The following is a 22,945-nucleotide window of genomic DNA, read 5'->3' as shown; positions in this document are numbered from 1 at the left end:
CTCCCTCTTGAGCCTCCCTCCCATCCTCCCTATCCCACCCCTCTAAGTCGTCGTGAAGCACCGAGCTGATCTCCCTGTGCTATGCTGCTGCTTCTCACTAGCTATCGATTTTACATTTGGTAGTGTATATATGTCAATGCTCCTCTCACTTTGCCCCAGTGTCCCCTTCCCCCGACCTCCATGTCCTCAAGTCCGTTCTCTATGTCTGCATCTTTATTCCTGCCCTGCCACTAGGTTCGTCAGTACCATTTTTTTTAGATTCCATATATATATGTTAGCATACAGTATTTGTTTTTCTCTTTCTGACTTACTTCACTCTGTACAGCAGACTCTAGGTCCATCCACCTCACTACAAATAACTCAATTTTGTTTCTTTTAAGGTTGAGTAATATTCCGTTGTATATATGTAAATAAGAAGACACATCTTCTTTAACCATTCATCTGTTGATGGATACTTACTTAGGTTGCTTCCATGTCCTGGCTATTGTAAATAGTGCTGCAGTGAACATTGTGGTACATGTCTCTTTTTGAATTATGGTTTTCTCAGGGTATATGCCCAGTAGTGGGATTGCTGGGTCATATGGTAGTTCTGTTTTTAGTTTTTTAAGGAACCTCCGTACTGTTCTCCATAGTGGCTGTATCAATTTACATTCCCACCAACAGTGCAGGAGAGTTCCCTTTTGTCCACACCCTCTCCAGCATTTACTGTTTGTAGATTTTTTGATGATGGCCATTCTGATCGGTGTGAGGTGATACCTCATTGCAGTTTTGATTTGCATTTCTGTAATGATTAGTGATGTTGAGCATCTTTTCATGCGCCTCTTGTATGGTCTGTATGTCTTGGCCATCTGTATGTCCTCTTTGGTGAAATGTCTATTTAGGTCTTCCACCCATTTTTTGATTGGGTTGTTTGTTTTTTTGATATTGAGCTACATGAGCTGTTTGTATATTTTGGAGATTAATCCTTTGTCTGTTGATTCGTTTGCAAGTATTTTCTCCCATTCTGAGGGTTGTTTTTTCATCTTGTTTATGATTTCCTTTGCTTTTCAAAAGCTTTGAAGTTTAATTAGGTCCCATTTGTTTATTTTTGTTTTAATTTTCATTACTCTAGGAGGTGGGTCAAAAAAGATCTTGCTGTGGTTTATGTCAAAGAGTGTTTTCCCTATATTTTCCTCTACGTTTTATAGTGTTTGGTCTTACATTTAGGTCTTCAATCCATTTGGAGTTTATTTTTGTGTATGGTGTTAGGTAGTGGTCTATGGAAGGCAATTTAGCTGGGACATAAGTTGCTTTGTTAATTCACCTGACATTGGTAGCTAGGTAGAATGTAGTTTCTGGGTGATAGTCTTGCTTTTAAATTGGAATTTTCGAGAATAGCGATAAGCAGTCTGCCTTGCAACTGGATATGATGGGACTCTGGGCAGCCTGCTGAGGTGTAAGTGGTCCTCCGGTTTGGGCACTGGGAGTGATTTTTGCTGAGTAGGGGATATTTGCCATTTTCTGTGGATATTTTTGGTTGTCACAACTCGGGTATGACTGGCATCTAGTGGGTAAAGCCAAGGACACTGCTGAACATCCTACAATGTACTGGACAACCCCTTACAACAAAGGCCCAGATTGTGAATAGTAGCAAGGTTGAGCAACCCTGTATTACAACCAACACCAACAAAGGTCTATTATATGCTTCCTTATTCCCTGTGGATTGAGTAGGCGTATTTGCCATCTTGTCCCTAAAGAATGGCCAGTCTTTTGTAGAAATTTAATGATTGAGAATGCACTTAGCCTTTATTCCTAACAACTCACATTAGGACAAACTTGCATATGCTAGCTTAATTTACAAGACCCTGTTTTTCTGCGCTGCTTCCTTCTTTGTAGTTTTTACACATGATGAGCTTTACTCATCTTTAAGAAAAATTTCCCCATGCCACTTTAGGATAGACAGGCAGTTTGATGTTTGGTTGTTTTTAAGATTTCTTCGTAATGAAGTATTTGGTGTCACTAAGTGTTAAGGCGGTACCTGATTGTAGACTTTATAAAGAGCATCAGAGATGACTAAATGTCACACTTTATCTCCATAGCATATAACTAGGAGAGGAGGAGGTAGAAGGTGGTAGAGAGAAAGGGTAATAGAATTTACACAGCAGCATATACCTAAAGGTAATAAAAATTTTTCGTTACATGGCGTGAACTAGCCCATTAGGGCTAGCATGGCACTGTGCATGTAGATGCTCAATATAAATACCATTTGCTTTTTATTTTAAATAAGGATAATTCTGTGTTACTGACTTAACTAAAATTTAAAGAGTATTCCACTCACAGTTAGTGGGATATTACAAATAATGTGAGCTCTCTTAACAATTGCACATAAGTATACTGTAAATTAAACCTTTCATCTAAAACTCTGAAAGAGTTATCTAAACAGCAATTAATTATGCATCTTGGTACTCCTGTGAGCAAAGTAAATTGTTGCTCTCTCTTTCAGAGAGCACGTATTTCCATGAAAGGCTTTGAATGGAAGTTTTTCCCCATGAAATAACATCTCCATAGGGAAAGCGTGCTAATCCGTCCGTTAACCATGTCTACGGACTGACTAATTTGGACCATAATCAAGGCTTTGCAGGTGAGAGTGCATACATGATAAGCCAACTACCTACAAAAATATATACCTCCTTTTAAGGCCTTGATGCAGTATAGACTTGAGGCATAATAAGGTAGTATTCTCCAACCAAGAGGAAGATTCTGTGCCTTTGAAGTAGAAATTAATATTTGGATTAGTTAAGGCTCCTTCAGCTTCAAATGACAGAGAACCCAACTCAAACTGGCCTGAGCCAAAGAAGGGAACTTGTTAGTGCATGTATAGGGCTGGCCAAAAAGTTCGTTTGGGTTTTTCCATAATGTCTTACGGAAAAACCTGAACAAACTTTTTGGCCAGCCCAGTAATTAAAAAGGCTAGTGCTAGGACTATGGGGACTCAAACAGTACTCTTGTCTCCTAGTTTTACCTTCCTGTATTGGCCCCATGCTCTGGGCTGATATGATAGCCCATCATAGATCCAAGCTCACAGTCTCTCAGGTGGCAGGACAGCAGAAAAGGGAACCTGGGAAGTCTCCCTAGGTTTCATCACCTTTGATTGGATCACATCTCTGTCTCTGAATCAGTCCCCCCAGGCAGGAGATGTAACAGCATGAACTGAGCCATGTGCCAAATCGAATTTGGGTGTAGATTTAACGCCACTTACGGGCTGTGAGTGCAAGAGCAGCGTTCCCTTGAAGAAAATTAGTTATGCAAAAAATAAATCTTTGTCCTAACCCTGTCCTCTTCTGCAGGAGTACCACTGTAACCATTTCTTGTGCTTAAAATTGTGTAAATGTAAAAATCAATACCTTTATTACTGTATATATAGTTGATAGTATCTTAGATGTATTTTTCCCTTGTTTTTATTGTTGACCAATATATTTAACACTCCCCACTTGTGAAGGTCTCCAAGGAAGATCCTATAACTTCTCTTTTAAGTCACAGAAATATCCTAAACAGACATTCTGTTTTTTATGAAGTATTTAAGAAATACTAAAAGTGAACACCTAAATGTGTTTAAGGATGATAGTTCATTAAAGGAAACCTTCCATGAGTCCTTATATAAAGTATATTTCTTATTAGGTTTCATGATATGGTTGAGGTTTTAACACGACAGAGACTACTTACAGGTCAATGTTTTTAAGCAAGAGATATTTCTGGAAGAATTAATTGATTTAGACCTTCTTGGCTGCCGTAAGTATAAAATATGAAGTACGGCTTTATATTAGCATTGTCCCTAGTGATGAAAATTGGTTAAAAACACTTATCTTCACTGCAAAATGGATTAAAGACTTAAATGTAAGACCTGAAAGTGTAAAACTCCTAGAAGGAAACATAGGGGAAGAGCTTCTGGACACTGGTCTTGGCAATGATTGCATAGACATGACGTCAAAAAACAAACAAAGCAAAATTAGACAAATAGGGCCATATCAAACTAAAAAGCTTCTGTACAGCAGAGGAAATGAGCAAGAGTGAAAAGGCAATCTACAGAATGGGAGAAAATATTTGCAAGCCTTATATATAATAGGGGATTAATTTCCAAAAATGTAAGTATCTCCAACAACTCAGTATCCAGAAAAAAAATCAAATAACCCAATTAAAAATTGGATAAGGAACTGAATAGACATTTCTTCAAAGAAGACCTGCAAATGGCCAACAGGTATATGAAAAGACGCTCAACGTTACTAATCATTAGGGAAATGCAAATCAAAACCATAATGAGATACCTCTTCAAACCTCTTAGTTTGGCTATTATCAAAAAAAAAAAAAAGACAGACAGCAGGTATTCGTGAGGAGGTGGAGAAACTCAAACCTTACTTCGCTGTTGGTAGGAATGCAAAACAGTGCAGCCGCTATGAGAAAGAGTATAAAAAGTTAAAATAGAACTACCATATGACTCAGCAATCCCACTTCTGGCTGTTTATTCAAAAGAATTGAAGTTAGATGCTTAAAGATATAGCTGCACTTCCATGTTCACTGCAGCACTGTTCAAGATAGCCAAGATCTGGAAATAACCTAAATGCCCATTGATGGATGAATGGAAACGTGGAATATACAGATAATGGAATATTATTCAGCCTTAAAAAGGAAGGAAATCTAGCAGTATGCAACAACATAGCAGAAACTGAAGGACATTATACAATATGAAAGAAGCCAGTCCCAGAAAAACAGATTATTTCATGATTCCCCTTATATGTGAAATTTAAAACAGTTAAACTCAGAGAAGCAGAGGATAGAACAGTGGTGGCCATGGGCTTGGGGCAGGGGCAGATGGGGAGTTATACTGTTCAACAGAAGTCAAGTTTCAGTTACGCAAGATGATTAAGTTCTAGAGATCTGCTGTACAATGTTGTGCCTGTAGTTAATGACGCTGTATTAGTCACTTAAATTTTAACAGGGTAGATCTCACGTTACGTGTTCTTACTGCAATAAAAATAAAATAAAAGACAAACCACTTATCCTCTGTAATGCCTGATAGTGAACTTTCTGATATCCGAGTAGTTGTGTCTGTCCTCACATGTTTAATAAGTGATTATCACTTCTTAATAAAGAATGTGTACTTGTTGGTAGACTATTTCTGAGGCTAGTCCAGAAGGTACCCCCCACCCTTTTTTTTTTTCCAGCCATACTAGCTCATATGGGTAGAAGAATAGAAGTTGGGAATTATGTGGTTTACTGTTGTTTCTAAGGCAGGGAGAGATCCTGGCTTAAACCAGTAATAGCGATAGACTAGATTGATTTCAGGTACACAAAGACTAATTATATCTTTGGAGTACTAGGGAAGGAAGGACCTGTGTTAGGAGTAAACAGGATCTGGCTAACTGGAGGTATTTAGCTGTCCAGGAATTCTGACATCTTCTACATAAGATTCTGGATCTTTGCTTTCCTCCAGATTAATGTAGGCACCTTCAACTCAATCCTGACCAAGTCTGTCAAAATATTTGATTCCTTCTCCTAATAATGGGATTGGATCTGAAATTATTCTTGTTACCTTATGTGTATTTTCCTTTTTAGTTATTATTATTGGTTTTAAAATTGTATTTACAATATAATTCATATTTCTTGTAAAAATATTTTTAGCAGCACAGTGTTTAATGTAAGAGTGAAAAAGTGTCTTCCATGATCCCATGCCTATTCCTTATAAATAATCAAGGTTAAAGAGTTCATTGTGTGCAATACAGAGGTGGTCTTGGGCTTGGATTAGCAAACTAAGAAGACATGATAGGCTTTACCCAACACTAAGTTTACTTAGCTTTAAGGAAGAGTTCAAGACAGGTAATAAATATTGATTGTTAACAAAAATAGTGAACGTCTAGTTACTTCCCAGGAGTGACTTTCAAACATTCTGGTCACTCCGTGTTTGGTGTGCTTCTGACCAGGGAAGACATTGATTCTTGGGTCTCTTGAGCTGCTATGCGTTGCTGTAGTTATGAGCTTCCTCAGGGTGTAGGTCTAGTGTCCTTTCTCCAGTGTGGGTGCATCTTATCAATGCTGATCACTGATTACTTGGATAAGCATTCTTGACATAGTAACCTTGGTACAATTCTTAGTTTTATTGAATTAGGCATACTTCTGTATATTCTCTGAGTTGCTGTTGCAAGGAAGATTTGACCAAAAGTTAAAGTTTTAAATAACAATATATCTTACAAGAGATAACATATAAATACATATAAGAGCTCCTTTTTTTTTTTTAATGGTTCCATACAAGGGCCTTGATATATTTTACCAATATTCAAGTGATGACCATTTAAGTTTGCTAACAGCTTTTTCAGGATTACACATTATCACAGTGACTATCCTTGTACATACGCCCTTCTGGATTTGGGCAAGTTTTATAGAGGCTTCATAGCATTTCTGGATCAAAGGACATACACATTGAAATTTTTAGAAATCTGCCAAACTGTCTCTCAAAATTATAATTTTATCAACAGCATGTAAGAGAATATGTTTCCCCATGCTACTTCCTTCTGGTTTTATCTTTGTTGTCTCTCTCCAGTTCCTGGAAAATTTTGTGAGCTTGGTAAAATATATATAATACTCTATTTTGCATTGGAATCAGCACACTTGGGAATAGCTCAGTCATAGTACTAATAAGTGGCTGATCCAGATTGGAATCAAAATCCTTTATATCTAGTGTTCTTTCAGCTGACTGACACTGAAAAATGTTTCTTTGATTTTACTTTATTTTTTCTTACATCTTAATACTTGGAACCAATATAATAGTCTGCTTTTCAGAAAGTCAAATCATTTCTGTCCAACTTTATTCAACAGAAATTAATGAACTAACCAATTAACCTCTGATTGTGAGTGGAGCTCTTCATTATTTGTCAGTAACAGTAACTTATGCCAGGTTAAAAAAAATATTAGTTTAAGATGTATTTAGTATGCTTATTGGTAGTACCAATATATAAAGTTGATGTAGAGATTTTAATGTATTTTAGTCTTCAGCTGTTTATCAGCCTGATGCATAGTAAATAACTATTCAACCATTGAAACTGTAGTATTTGATAAATCTGCAAAAATTTTGCTGTATGAGCCAATGACATTTTTACATTAAAGATAACTCATGCAGTAACTTCTTTTCATTAAAGCTTGGGACAATTTAAAGGATGATGGAGTGAATATATTTTTGAGGCTGATTCGTGATTTATCAAAAATATCTTATTTGAGAGTGTCCTCTACTACTGATTTTTTTAGTTGGTCACTTTCATTAATAGTGATTTGTTTACTCAGCTTTCAAATTGCTACCAATGAATTCATGCCAACATTATGTAATACATGCTTGAAATTTTGTTTTCCAAATGCAATTTTATTTAAGTACATGGAAAATATTTCATTAATAAGATTTAAAAGTGGTAGAGTATATCTTTTTTGTTAAGCTTTATTGACAACAAAACAAAATAGTTTTAGGGACAGACTGGAGCTTGTTTTTTCTTTCAGATGGATTGCACCCCAATCCCAGCTTCTAGGTAATGAAAGAGTGGTCCACAGATTTCATCACGGTTATTTTAACTCTTTTAGCCATTTAAAACAGGAATAGATGTGGACAAGTTTACTTCCTAAGACTTAGGTATTTCTCTTTTATTAAACTGCTCTAAAAATACCAATTTAAGTCTGGGTGTGAGAAATAACAGGCAGGAGAAAACAGTTTTGGATTATCAAAGTAACCCTGATTTTAGCTGATCTAGAGTTAATAATACACAGTTTTACAGATTTGTCCACTGAAATTAATGTCTCCTGTCCCAGTCCTCCCATCATGTTTCATTGCTTCTGTCATAGCCCTCATCAGCATCTACAGTGCAATGTATATATGTGTTTCTCTTTCTCCTTTTTCCACAATAGTGTCAGTCTGGAGAACTAGTTCTTTCTGTTATTCATCTTTCTATTCTGTTTAGGGCCTGCCGCATAATAGGTATAAATGTTGAATTCAACTGATATTTGTAAAATAATATAGTGTGAAAACATGACAAGTCATTCTATTTGATAATCCTTGGCCACTACTTCTAGATTTTCATTTTACTTCAGTGAATCAATTTTACATAAAAAGATCTTACATAAAAAAGATACAATAGGCTTGTTAATTTTGTTTACAGAGAAATGTTTTATATACTCTGAGGGTAATTACTGATAGTTTACCATCTGTTTCTATTTATCAGTCTTTTCCATCTCCCTATTCATTTGTTCTACAGCATCTTTTGTATGTGAGATTATCTCTCCATTTAGCTTTTGATGTTTTTGAACTTTTAGTTTTTGGTATTTAGGAAATATGCAGAATATTTTGTGATCTTCTGCAGGTTATGTTTGTGGTATAATTTGAATTTGGGTCCCTTTCCTTAAAGGGAAATATGTGTTGTCAGTAATTGGTAAAATGAGATGTCCCTCTTAGATATCTTGTAAAAACTCTTATTTTTGTTTTGCACTTTTTAACGGCCTTAGCTTTTCTTTTCTAGAAAAACAATGTTTTTTTAGACTTTAGTTTCATTTTAACAGGAATGGAGGAAGAGGACTAATGAATGCTTTAGTCTGTTGAATGCTTACTATGTTCCAGTATTGTGATTAGCACTATTATAATTATTAAGTCATTAATTGCTTAATAACTCTGTCAGAGGTGATACTATTACCATTTACAGATGAAGAAGCTGAAGCAAAAAAGGAATTTTTTTTTTCCCACTTGGCCTCTGTGTTATTTCTGATATAATATAGGACACAGAAAACTATTTCCCATACATATTGATTAGTGGAAAATTCTTTGGGACCTTTACTCATGCCAGTACGGTCAATTAGCTATCTTTTCCAATATTCCACCTGTTATTAAACACCTAGAAATTTGGAGGTAGATTTTATAAACATTCTTTTAAATGTGTAGCTAAATTTGCAAAAAGGGAAGGTGATTTCATAAGTGCAATAAAATGAAGAAGTAGCTCAAAAAAATACAGTTGTCTCTCGGTATCCGTGGGAGATTGGTTCCAGGAGCCCCTGAGATACCAAAATCCGCAGATGCTCAAGTCACTAATATAAAACGGTGCAATACTGGAATTCAGCCCCCTTCCACAGATTCAACAGGGGACCAAATTTGAAACCTTTGGTTATGGAGGGCCGACTATAGTTTATTTCTTGTGAAACTGCTGGTGTCCAAGGTCTTTGCTGATTTTTATGACCTAATGATTGGTTTTAACAGCTATGTGGGGACAGAGGCAAGGCTTTGGTCTGTTCAGGGTGAGGAATTAGAATCTTAGACATCTCAGCATTCGCTCTTATATCGCCCAGGATTTAAAAAAAAAAAAAAGTTTGATTTGAAACTATTAGGTAAAGGATTTTTTTTTTTTTAAATAAAGGGATGAATTGATGCTAAGATACTGACCTTTTCTAGGAAAATTAGAAATTAGAGAAGTAACAATGACAAAAATAGTAGACCATGGACTAAGAAAATTTCAAGGAATGATTGACCAGCAGTATCAAATCCTAGGGTGATACTAGGGGAAAAGCGCGGTAAGCCAAGAGATAAAAAGGCCCAGTTAGAGAGGCAGCTGGGGCTCTTTTGCCTTATCTGATTATCTTAGTGCTTCCCAAGTTTCAGTCAATTTTGTACCAACTTCTCAATTTTTACAGTCACATATATCTAGATTATTAGTTACTTCATACTTTAAAATAAACTTATGATGTTATGCTTATGATTTATTTTTAAAAGAAATCTTTCATATCACAGTAAAATATGGAAACCCTTAATACCTGCCATAAATAGAAATTTTCTATAAAAATTAATAAAATAAGGGAGCAAGGGACTTGCCTGGTGGGCAGTGGTTAAGAATCTGCCTGCCAATGCAGGGGACACGGGTTCGATCCCTGGTCCGGGAAGATCCCACATGCCGCAGAGCAACTAAGCCAGTGTGCCGCAACTACTGACCCTGCGCTCTAGAGCCCACAAGCCACAACTACTGAGTCCGTGTGCTGCAACTACTGAAGCCCACGCACCTAGAGCCCATGCTCCACAACAAGAGAAGCCACCACAATAGGAAGCCCGCACACTGCAACTAGAGAAAGCCCGCGGGCAGCAATGAAGACCCGACGCGGCCAAAAATAAATAAATAAATAAATAAAATAAATAAGGGAGCAAAGTTATAAGCTATGTCCTGTTACCTGTTTTTGAGCCAGAGGCCTACCTTCTGTTATAAAAAAGGCAAAACAAGCTTTAAGAGTTACTGAAGACATCATATACAGTCTTCTCCTTTATTTAATAAGGGGAATTGGAAAAGATGGAAAAAGGAAATACATTTTGTCTTAGGTGATTCTGTCTCGCTTATGTGTGTGATGCGTAGGATCGTTTTTAGTACCAGCAGTGTCCCTGGCTGAATGTGAAATGATTCAGGGAGGGGAGTATGAGTGTGTGTGTGTCTGTGTGTGTGTGTGTGTGTGTGTCTGAGTGCCTTTTAACGTTCATCCTTTGAAAGATACTGCTCTAAGCTTCCTATATTGGAATATTCTTTGTTTTTTTCTTTTTGCAGCTCTTTTAAGAGCCTGTGCTGATGGAGGTGCCAACCGCTTATATGACGTCACGGAAGGAGAGAGGGAAAGGTGTGTTCTTTCAGCCAGTGTCTGTTATATCAGTTCTGCTCTTGAGCTTGTTTTTTTCTCTTCTTAGTAAATGGTGATCATTTTCCTTCAGATTCTTTTTATAGAAAACCACCTCAGGGAGAGACCTGCTTAACCATATTGTATTATTTCTTTGTTTTGAATGGTATCTGCTAGTAGAAATAGGCCAAACTTATTCTTATTTAAAAAAAAAAAATTCTACTATTTCAAAGTCTCATTAAGTAGCATTATCAAATATCGATATTTGTGAGGACTTTGAACATTGACTAAAATAATGGTAGTTTGAGTTTTTATTCAGTTTAAAGGAATACAAACTGATCTCATATAAGAGATAGATACTGCTGTAGAAGGTTCAAGATTTTTATATTAGCATTGAGTAAAACTCAGTATAATTTAACTTACTTCTGAGTTATGCACACATATATTTTTAAGAGATAAATAATTTATTTCTTAATGATTTGTTATCTGTGCTCTCTGGTTTTCCTGATCTTTGCATGGTGAGCTATTTTTAGATGTGAGAATACGTTTGATGAAAGCACGGTTTAAATCTAGCTCATTGCCAGCATGTGTATAGCTCATCCTCTTGGCAAACACAAGAATTTATAGTCTAGATATAAGTAGACTAGCTATGAAATTTACTTCTACTTCTACCATATGTGTTATTAAATGTACTGAAATATTTATAGTTTGAGAAATCACCTCCTTGCTGCAAAAAATAAAAATATTTGATGCAGCATACTGTAGGTGTGAATTAAATACATGTATTTTGAAATGATGTAAAATATATCTTTATGGCATCAAAATTTTTACTTCACATTTTTAATATTGGAGCAATTTTTTTGAAAGCAGCTGGTTGCCCATAGGAGGAAGGCATGAGATTGGGCATGTCTGGATGCATTCTCAAAGAATATAGCCACAGTGACAGCTAGGAAGACAATTTAAATTCCTAACATTTTGTGTGTCTTTATTTTTAAACTTTATGGATTCCCCTGACTGTATTCTCGAAGACTTGACATGGACAGTGTGTGAAAAAATACTCAAGTATGTGTATAGAAGTGTCTGGGCCAGTTGCTTCAGAGAGGAGCATAATGGCCATGTGGGCAAGATATGAATTGGGGGCTGTTTGTTTCATGCCTGTAGTCTGCTTACTGTCCAGCAACCTGGTACTAAGTGCTTTTTCTCTTTGTGGTGGGCGTAGCTCATGAACATAATTATATGAACCAGAGCTGCGAAAGGGTATTAACACAGTACTTCCCAACTCTTCCTTGATCATAAGAACCATCTAGAATGCCTATGAAAAAATAGATTTCTGTACTGATTAATTTTATTGGATTGGGCTGGCCACTAGTAAGAAATATAACATCCAACACATTTACTCACATTTGAAAGCAATGTACATCGCCAGATTTGGGAATGGGTGCCATTATTTTTGCCCACATTTCGAAATAATCATTTCTTATATTTCTTAACACATTTATAAGTAATCTTACGGAAATCTTCCAAGAAGATTTATATGATTTATCTAGCATCCGTTTGTCCATATATGAAGATGTTTAAGAAGAAAATGTATTTGTTGTTGATTTTCGAGTTGTAATAACGTGTTTGCCGTGATGCGTAGTCTGATGCTTAGGGACGTGGCTGGCTGGGGTGAAGACAGAGTCCCTAATAGGGAGATGAGTGAAGCTAACTGCTCATGTGGGAATTAAAGTCTTGGAATAAATCTCATTAAATCCAAACCCTACCCAGTTAAACTAACTGGACATAGGTGACTAAACATGGTTCCTATGAACTGTATTTTTAACAGAAAGGCTTTACAATGGAGATGGAAAAAATATTCATGAGTTTTGAAAAGCCAAGTTAGGGTTGTGGACCACTGCTTCGCTTGTTCTTATTATTTTATTTATTCAGTGTGCTAATCTACAATGTAATACCTTATAATTATGCAATAAAACACGAATATGTAGAGAATCATCTCCAGTTGAAGAGAAAGTGAGATCTTTACACATTAGGAATGGAAAGAAGGAAGGCTGATGTAGGCAGTAACAGAGGAGCAGGGTTTGCCGAGGGATAGCGCTGAAGCAAAGTTCAGTGGTGACCTTACGTCTGATCCTGTACCGAATGCATTCAGTCTTCTACCTCTTTCACAAATGTTTGTCTTTGTTTCTACTTTGAAAGTCACCTCTCTCCATTTACCAGGTGTTTTTTTTTGTTTTTAAATAAAGAAGCCCTTAATGTTTTTGTTTATTGTGAAAACAATTCATGATGATTTGAGTATATGCTAGTGAGCTGGGAGAAACAAAAAGAAAAAAATAAAAATTATCTGTTATTGGGACTTCTTTGGTGGCGCAGTGGTTAAGAATCCGCCTGCCAATGTAGGGGACACGGGTTCAATCCCTAGTCCAGGAAGATCCCACATGCTATGGAGCAACCAAACCCGTGCGCCACAACTACTGAGCCTGTGCTCTAGAGCCCGTGAGCCACAACTACCGAGGTTGCATGCTGCAACTCCTGAAGCCCAAGCACCCTAGGGCCCATGCTCCGCAACAAGAGAAGCCACCACAATGAGGAGCCCGCGCACTGAAATGAAGAGTAGCCCCTGCTTGCTGCAACTAGAGAAAGCCTGTGCGTAGCAACGAAGACCCAGTGCAGCCAAAAAAAAAAAAAAAAAATTATGTAATTTTTTCCTAAGTAGCAAAGAGTTGCATTGAGTTCTGCCATTTGGAGTTCAGAAAATATGACTAATTTTTCTTGCTCAAGTGAATGTAAGCTCAATGAATGTAAAGTCCCTTATGCCTAGAAAATTGCCTGAGAATATTAGATACTCAGAAAATATTTGTTAATAAGTATTTGATTACAGTTACTCTGTTCTCTCTCACCGTAAGGTTTTGAGTGACTTTGATTGATGACCTGTGTATTTTCAATAACTAGCTTACCTCTGCTCTGAGAGCTGATAGGTTCCGATTCAGGTGTGCAGTCTGTACATCAAACTGAGGCAGGGTGAAGACGCAGTCAAGGAGACATAGAATGGACACTGCCAATGATATTTGGATCCTAGCTGTGGTTGTGGACTTGAGATTAAAGAGGAAGACATTTTATGAAGACTCAGTCTTTGTACTGTACTCCTGTACTCTTAACTGACTGTCTTCCTAACCCCAGATGTCTGTTTTTGGAAATGTGGGGTAGTAAGTTTGGGTATCAGATGTGTGGACTAATACCCCCAATTCTACAGCTCCGGCTGATACTGACTCAAGTCTCATGTTTATATTCTGGTAGTGGTCTGTGATGAAAAAGTCCATTGGTGGGCTCACAACATCTGCCTCCTGTCTTCTCCCAAGTAGGTAAAACCCGTTGGTCAGAACCAGGATGGAGAAGCCTGGCCCCATGATCAGAATAATCACAGGATACAGAGATGAGGGTGAAAAAATAGAAGAGAAGCAGGGTAAGATTTGCTAGGAAGATTTTATGAAGCAGATTTTTTTCTTGCTCATCACTGATAGGCATTGGAGGTTTGTTTTGTTTTTCTAGCGATGATTTTATTGACACTGTATTAGATTAGAAAAGTGTGAACTGTCCACAGCAAAGAATATTGCACGATTGTTATTTGCGTGTACTAGGTAAATAAAAGTGATGATGGGAGGGTTATGCACTCCCCGCCCTGCCCCCAACCACCATTGCTCTCCTCCATCGCCCCAAGTTAGTTCTTTTTCTGCATCTTTAACAGATACTGTAAGAGAAGAGCAGTTGTGGCTCTAGTCAGTTTTTAACCAGGGTCCGGAAAGTTGTCAACTATGACAGTAATTACCAATGTTTTCCACCATAATGAATATTAAAAAACAGACAGAGAAGTGCACAAGTTATAATGATACAGCTCAATGAATTTTCACATAGGGGAGCACAGCAGTGTAAACAGTACTGAGATCAGTAAGTAGAGTATTATCCCGGCATTGCCGAAGCCTCCGTCCTGCTCCCTGCCATCACCTGCTCCCCGCAGAGGAAACTGCTGTCTGACCTAATTAATGTTACTTTGGGGCTTTATAAAATAGAATCATAATATATTGAATTTTGAGTGGATGGACATTTTTTGGGATAAAGACTCCATAGCTCTCTGAATCTGAAAAAAAGATGAAGAAACATTGCTGGAGGTTCTCACGGGAGAATTATAGTCACACTGATTATGGTAAGAGATGAAGGAAGTAATGGAGTCAAGTACAAGAGAATAAGAATTGTACAGAAACAGTCACAAAATCGATGATACAACATAAGTAGTCTGACAATATGGGAGAAATCATTTATATTGATCATTTAAAAAAATAATGCCTTTAAAGGTAGGTAAGCATTTTTAAACCCTGTTCTATTAGAATCTAGTTAAGGTAAACTGACTAAAAAAAAAGAGAAAGCTTTGGAATGAGATGCAATCTCTCTAGAATAACCCAATGGCAGAAATAAGAATGTAGCATTTAACTTGTGATTCGTTCATTCATTCATTCATTCATTCAAGCATTCATTGAATTCCTTTTGCAGTTAGATATTTTGATGGTTACTGTGAATATATAAATAAATAAAATATAGTTCCTGCCCCCAAGAAACTTACAGCATAATAGAAGTAAAGAGGAAATTAGCATTCAGTGTGGTAGATTATAAAGCACATAATGCAAAAAGCTCTAGTTCTGTGTGATGGGTTCTATGACAAAGGAAAGCATGGGTGTGGACCATTAAACTAGAATGGGGGTGTTAGAAAATATTCTGAGGATCCTAATGGAGTGTAAAAGGTTAGTTAGGACCCCAGAGTGTGGTGTGTGTTTGTGTGTTTGTGTGTGTGTGTGTGAGAGAGGTTACTGGGGAGAGAGGTGGAGCATTTCTCCTTTGTCTCCTGGATAAAATCTAAACTCATTTCCGTGAGAATCAGGGTGTGGCTTTTGCTGATGTTGTCAGCCGTGCCTTGTCTTCTCCCAAGTCCTTTCTCCTCACTGCCTGTGCCCAGGGCCCTTTCTCAGGCTGATCTTCAGCTTGTCCACATTGGTACCACCCATAATCCATTCTGATTGTCTGGCAGTCCATTCTGATTGGTCAGAGCTTATAGATCCTTTGCTGTACTGATGTTCAGATGGTTTTAGTAGCATATGCTAGTGTTTTTTTGTTTTGTTTTGTTTTTTGTAGTAAAACTATCCATGCAGCTGTGCTCAATGAAATGCTGTCTGCCCCATGAGGGCTCCCTCTCCTTCCAGCCCGATGGGACTTGGACGTCTCTTACATCTTGTAATACTTTTAAATTTACAATGTTATATTCACATTTTACCTTGATTTAGAGCTGTAAAGACGTATATCTTTTACTAGGTTGTAAATTTCTAGTGATCTATTGTCCTTTAACTTTGCATAATACTTTGTAATTATTTACCTTCTCATTTTATCTTGTGATTTAACTATGTGTAGATGTATCTTATCTCCCTCATTAGGTGGTGAACTCCTGGAAGGCAGTGATCATAATTAATCTTTATGTGCCTTATAATATCCAGTACACTAATGAGCATCCAAGAATTTATTGAATTAATGATTTTTCTTTGATATCTTGGCAGAACTGTCACAAAGACGAAGCTTTTCTTTTTTACAGCCAGGGGTTTCTAAGATACAGTATCAGGTACTAGAAGTATCTTGATACTAGAGAAGAAACTTCAGGGATATATATAAATATAAATATATATTTTAATATTATTAGCATGTATAAACCATAAATGTCTTGTATCTAAAAAGATTATCCATTTTTTGTCTGAAATCATGAATAATATGTCCCACTTATTTCCAGATTGTCTTATATTACACTGTAATCTTTTTTTATGTAATATTTTATTTTTTTAATTATTTTTTTAACATCTTTATTGAAGTATAATTGCTTTACATTGTTGTGTTAGTTTCTGCTGTATAACAAAGTGAATCAGCTCTATGTGTATATATATCCCCGTATCCCTTCCCTATTGTGTCTCCCTCCCACCCTCCCTATCCCACCCCTCTAGGTGGTCACAAAGCACCGAGCTGATCTCCCTGTGCTATGCGGATGCTTCCCACTAGCTATCTATTTTACATTTGTACATTGTTTTACATTATTTGTACATTGTATTCTAATTCCTACTTAAATGACTCTTTTATCATGAAACTAAGGTCCTTGCCTTTGAATTTATTGGCATTTTGATGCTAAATGTGAGAGGTTTTCTTTTTAAATTGTGATTCTGTGGGACTTTGAGAATCTGAAACTCACAGCATAATAGTCTGAGAAATGAATATGAATTTTGGTGTCATTAGTGTGTAGGAATTTGAACTGGGGGGAGTGTTGTTTTTAGATTAGTTTTCTCACAGTAATTGATGAATATAGCATCCTGACTGGGAAGTCCTAAAGAAGATTATTTTTATATAAACAATGTTCTATTTGAGCTTAGTTGGTTAGGAGTTGGTCTTCTCTTTCATTTAAAAGATTAGCACCCAACAAAAATTCCCTGAATTCATACAAATGACCATTCAATGAAACATGGATTAATAAGGGGTAGGATGAGGATGACCTGGGTGCTTAAATAGAAAAGCAAGATTCATTCTTGATTTCTTATGCCTCTCCATTAATTTTCTCACAGTTAAGATTTCAGACTTTCTAGCTTTATATATTCTTGCAACTTTCTCATCACAGATTAGTACTGTTACCAAAGCAAACTTGGGTCCACTTGCCCGCCACACAGTAAAGCCAAACCGCTGACACAGGGTTGTGGTTTTTGTGGAACGAAAGTACAGCGTTTATTCAGGGTGCCAAGCAAGGAGAATGGATAGCTCATGCTAAAAAGACTTGAACTCCCCGATGGCTTTCAGGGAAGGGTTTTTAAAGTCGACCCTTGGGGTGAGGGCTACACAGGCATGCCTTTCTTCTGATTGGTTGGTGGTGCGGTAATAGGATGATGTTTCAGGAATCTTAATCATCAACCTTCTGGTTCCAACCAACCTGGGGTCCAGTGCTTGTGGTCAGCAAGTAGTCACCATCCTCCACCTGGGTTCGCAGAAGTCTTATTTCCTGTAGAACAACGCAAAGATTTGCATCAGGTTGTTATGGATTTCCCTTGAGGAGGAACTAGGACTCTGTGTTATGCCTACACTATTGTTTCTTGACTGCTTTTCCTTTGTTTCTGCATTCCCTCACTTCGCTAATTAGTTACCACTTTGGAACTCAGGGAAGGCCTCGGAGACTACAGCCCTTTTCTACAAACAAGAAATGGGGGACACAGAGGGGCTTTTGTACCTGGGAGAGCCCTGCAGGGTCCTTGCTCAGTTTCAATCCCCACTTTTCTTTGATACTCATCAATCCTGAGGGGAACAGGTGAGGGACAAGAAAGGGAATCAGGTTTTGGATAGAGAGGTTAATCATAAACTGAGCAGAGAAACTGGGTTTTAGGAGGACTCGGTTTTAGTACCACTTTTCAGAGTAACCGAGTGGGAATAAAGGATGACTATTGTAACTCTCTTTCTAAGCTAACTGTGCCCCAGCTAAACCACTTTCAAAGTATAATTTAAACAACTGAATCAAGTGGGAGGCTAGCTCTTCTTACAGATTAGCTTCTAAAGCCTTTATCAATATAATTAAACCAGGCATCTGGAAGCAAGTTATCTGATACACCCATGAAGGAATCAATGACTTGTCTGTCTACATATGAGTAACTTTAACGATTTGTGCTCTCAGTCCCTTTCTTTGCAGGCAGGTAGCCATGGCGTCTAGAATGGGAATTGTGTAGTGAGAGTGTGCATGGACTTATTAGTTAGGTCAGCATTCAGAATCCAATTCTGTGACTTCATTACTGTGAGATGTTTTGCAAGTAATTTCACCTCCTTGGGCTGTAGTTTCTTGAAAAGTGACATTTGAGGGAGAGATCTGTCTTCTGGATTATTCAGAGAATTCTTTTTTTAAATAAAATTTTTAAATTAAATTTTATTTTTTTATACAGCAGGTTCTTATTAGTCATCAATTTTAAACACATCAGTGTATACATGTCAATCCCAATCGCCCAATTCACCACACCACCATCCCCACCCCCCCCGTGGCTTTCCCCCCTTGGTGTCCATACGTTTGTTCTCTACATCTGTGGCTCAGCTTCTGCCCTGCAAACCGGTTCATCTGTACCATTTTTCTAGGTTCCATATACATGCGTTAATAAACGATATTTGTTTTTCTCTTTCTGACTTACTTCACCCTGTATGACAGTCTCTAGATCCATCCACGTCTCAACAAATGACCCAGTTTCGTTCCTTTTTATGGCTAATATTCCATTGTATATATTTACCACAACTTCTTTATCCATTCATCTGTCGATGGGCATTTAGTTTGCGTTCATGTCCTGGCTATTGTAAATAGTGCTGCAGTGAACATTGGGGTGCATGTGTCTTTTTGAATTATGGTTTTCTCTGGGTATATGCCCAGTAGTGGGATTGCTGGATGATATAGTAATTCTATTTTTAGTTTTTTAAGGAACCTCCATACTGTTCTCCATAGTGCCTGTATCGATTTACATTCCCACCAACAGTACAAGAGGGTTCCCTTTTCTCCACACCCTCTCCAGCATTTGTTGTTTGTAGATTTTCTGATGATGCCCATTCTAACTGGTGTGAGGTGATACCTCATTGTAGTTTTGATTTGCATTTCTCTAATAATTAGTGATGTTGAGCAGCTTTTCATGTGCCTCTTGGCCATCTGTATGTCTTCTTTGGAGAAATGGCTATTTAGGTCTTCTACCCATTTTTAGATTGGGTTGTTTGTTTCTTTAATATTGAGCTGCATGAGCTGTTTATATATTTTGGAGATTAATCCTTTGTCCGTTGATTCGTTTGCAAATATTTTCTCCCATTCTGAGGGTTGTCTTTTTGTCCTGTTTATGGTTTCCTTTGCTGTGCAAAAACTTTTAAGTTTCATTAGGTCCCATTTGTTAATTTGTGTTTTTATTTCCATTACTCTAGGAGGTGGATCAAAAAAGATCTTGCTGTGATTTATGTCAAAGAGTGTTCTTCCTATGTTTTCCTCTAAGAGTTTTATAGTGTCCGGTCTTACAGTTAGGTCTCTAACCCATTTTGAGTTTATTTTTGTGTATGGTGTTAGGGAGTGTTCTAATTTCATTCTTTTACATGTATCTGTACAGTTTTCCCAGCACCACTTATTGAAGAGACTGTCTTTTCTCCATTGTATATCCTTGCCTCCTTTGTCATAGATTAGTTGACCATAGGTGTGTGGGTTTATCTCTGGCCTTTCTGTCTTGTTCCATTGATGTATGTTTCTGTGTTTGTGCCAGTACCATATTGTCTTGATTACTGTAGCTTTGTACTATAGTCTGAAGTCAGGGAGTCTGATTCCTCCAGCTCTGTTTTTTTCCCTCAAGACTGCTTTGGCTATTCGGGGTCTTTTGTGTCTCCATACAAATTTTAAGATTTTTTGTTCTAGTTCCATAAAAAATGCCATTGGTAACTTGATAGGGATTGCATTGAATCTGTAGATTGCTTTGGGTAGTATAGTCATTTTCACAATATTGATTCTTCCAATCCAAGAACATGGTATGTATCTCCATCTTTTGGTATCATCTTTAATTTCTTTCATCAGTGTCTTATAGTTCTCTGCCTACAGGTCTTTTGTCTCTCTAGGTAGCTTTATTCCTAGGTATTTTATTCTTTTTGTTGCAATGGTAAATGGTAGTGTTTCCTTAATTTCTCTTTCAAATTTTTCATCATTAGTGTATAGGAATGCAAGAGATTTCTGTGCATTAATTTTGTATCCTGCAACTTTACCAAATTGATTGATTAGCTCTAGTAGTTTTCTGGTGGCATTTTTAGGATTCTCTATGTATAGTATCATGTCATCCGCAAACAGTGACAGTTTTACTTTTTCTTTTCCAATTTGTATTCCTTTTATTTCTTTTTCTTCTCTGATTGCCGTGGCTAGGACTTCCAGAACTATGTTGAATAATAGTGGCGAGAGTGGACATCCTTGTCTTATTCCTGATCTTAGAGGAAATACTTTCAGTTTATCACCATTGAGAATGATGTTTGCTGTGGGTTTGTCATATATGGCCTTTATTATGTTGAGGTAGGTTCCCTCTATGCCCACTTTCTGGAGAGTTTTTATCATAAATGGGTGTTGAATTTTGTCAAAAGCTTTTTCTGCATCTATTGAGATGATCATATGGTTTTTATTCGTCGGTTTGTTAATATGGTGTATAACGTTGATTTGCGTATATTGAAGAATCCTTGCACCCCTGGGATAAATCCCACTTGATTATGGTGTATGATCCTTTTAATGTGTTGTTGGATTCTGTTTGCTAGTATTTCGTTGAGAATTTTTGCATCTATATTCATCAGTGATATTGGTCTGTAATTTTCTATTTTTGTAGTATCTTTGTCTGGTTTTGGTATCAGGGTGATGGTGGCCTCATAGAATGAGTTTGGGAGTGTTCCTTCCTCTGCAATTTTTTGGAAGAGTCTGAGAAGGATGGGTGTTAGCTCTTCTCTAAATGTTTGATGGAATTCACCTGTGAAGCCATCTGGTCCTGGACTTCTGTTTGTTGGAAGATATTTAATCACAGTTTCAATTTCATTACTTGTGATTGGTCTGTTCATGTTTTCTATTTCTTCCTGGTTCAGTCTTGGAAGGTTATACCTTTCTAAGAATTTGTCCATTTCTTCCAGGTTGTCCATTTTATTGGCATAGAGTTGCTTATAGTAGTCTCTTAGGATGCTTTGTATTTCTGCGGTGTCTGTTGTAACTTCGCCTTTTTCATTTCTAATTTTATTGATTTGAGTCCTCTCCCTCTTTTTCTTGATGAGTCTGGCTAATTGTTTATCATTTTTCTTTATCTTCTCAAAGAATCAGCTTTTAGTTTTATTAATGTTTGCTATTGTTTCTATTTCATTTATTTCTGCTCTGATCTTTATGATTTCTTTCCTTCTGCTAACTGTGGGTTTTGTTTGTTCGTCTTTCTCTAGTTCCTTTAGGTGTAAGGTTAGATTGCTTATTTGAGATTTTTCTTGTTTCTTGAGGTAGGTTTGTATAGTTATAAACTTCCCTCTTAGAACTGCTTTTGCTGCATTCCATAGGTGTTGGATTGTCATGTATTCATTGTCATTTGTCTCTAGGTATTTTTTGATTTCCTCTTTGATTTCTTCAGTGATCTCTTGGTTATTTAGTAACATATTGTTTAGCCTACATGTGTTTGTGTTTTTTACATTTTTTCCCCTGTAATTCATTTCTAATCTCATAGCGCTGTGGTCAGAAAAGATGCTTGATATGATTTCAATTTTTTTAAATTTACTGAGGCTTGATTTGTGACCCAAGATGTGATCTATCCTGGAGAATGTTCTGTGCGCACTTGAGAAGAAAGTGTAATCTGCTGTTTTTGGATGTAATGTCCTATAAATATCAATTAAATCTCTCTGGTCTATTGTGTCATTTAAAGCTTCTGTTTCCTTATTATATTTTCATTTTGGATGATCTGTCCATTGGTGTAAGTGAGGTGTTAAAGTCCCCCACTATTATTGTGTTACTGTCGATTTCCTCTTTTATAGCTGTTAGCAGTTGCCTTATGTATTGAGGTGCTCCTATGTTGGGTGCATATATATTTATAATTGTTCTATCTTCTTCCTGGATTGATCCCTTGATCATTATGTAGTGTCCTTCCTTGTCTCTTGTAACATTCTTTATTTTAAAGTCTATTTTATCTGGTGTGAGTATTGCTCCTCCAGCTCTCTTTTGATTTCCATTTGCATGGAATCTCTTTTTCCATCCCCTCACTTTCAGTCTGTATATGTCCGTAGGTCTGAAGTGGGTCTCTTGTAGACAGCATATGTATGGGTCTTGTTTTTGTATCCATTCAGCAAGCCTGTGTCTTTTGATTGGAGCGTTTAATCCATTCACGTTTAAGGTAATTACCGATATGTATGTTCCTATGACCATTTTCTTAATTGTTTTGGGTTTGTTTTTGTAGGTCCTTTTCTTCTCTTGTGTTTCCCACTTAGAGAAGTTCCTTTAGCATTTGTTGTAGAGCTGGTTTGGTGGTGCTGAATTCTCTTAGCTTTTGCTTGTCTGTAAAGCTTTTGATTTCTCCATTGAATCTGATGGAGATCCTTGCTGGGTAGAGTAATCTTGGTTGTAGGTTCTTCCCTTTCATCACTTTAAGTATATCATGCCACTCCCTTCTGGCTTGTAGAGTTTCTGCTGAGAAATCAGCTGTTAACCTTATGGGAGTTCCCTTGTTTGTTATTTGTCGTTTTTCCCTTG

At 37.0% G+C, this 22,945-nt stretch overlaps 1 protein-coding gene across 3 annotated transcripts in view; it reads left to right on the top strand.

The window, feature by feature from the left end:
• The window catches only part of TPK1 (thiamin pyrophosphokinase 1), a 344,192-nt gene that overhangs the window by 112,201 nt on the left and 209,046 nt on the right, over window positions 1-22,945 (top strand). For all 3 annotated transcript variants that reach the window (XM_082400500.1, XM_082400498.1, XM_082400499.1), the window contains exon 4: window positions 10,578-10,647. In XM_082400500.1, the coding sequence (XP_082256626.1) occupies window positions 10,578-10,647 (70 nt within the window). The remainder of the gene's footprint in view (window positions 1-10,577; window positions 10,648-22,945) is intronic.

The sequence above is a fragment of the Balaenoptera borealis genome, assembly GCF_965194805.1.
Source record: "Balaenoptera borealis genome assembly, chromosome: 7".
Lineage (NCBI taxonomy): Eukaryota > Metazoa > Chordata > Mammalia > Artiodactyla > Balaenopteridae > Balaenoptera > Balaenoptera borealis.
This window is presented reverse-complemented; position numbering and strand designations above follow the sequence as displayed.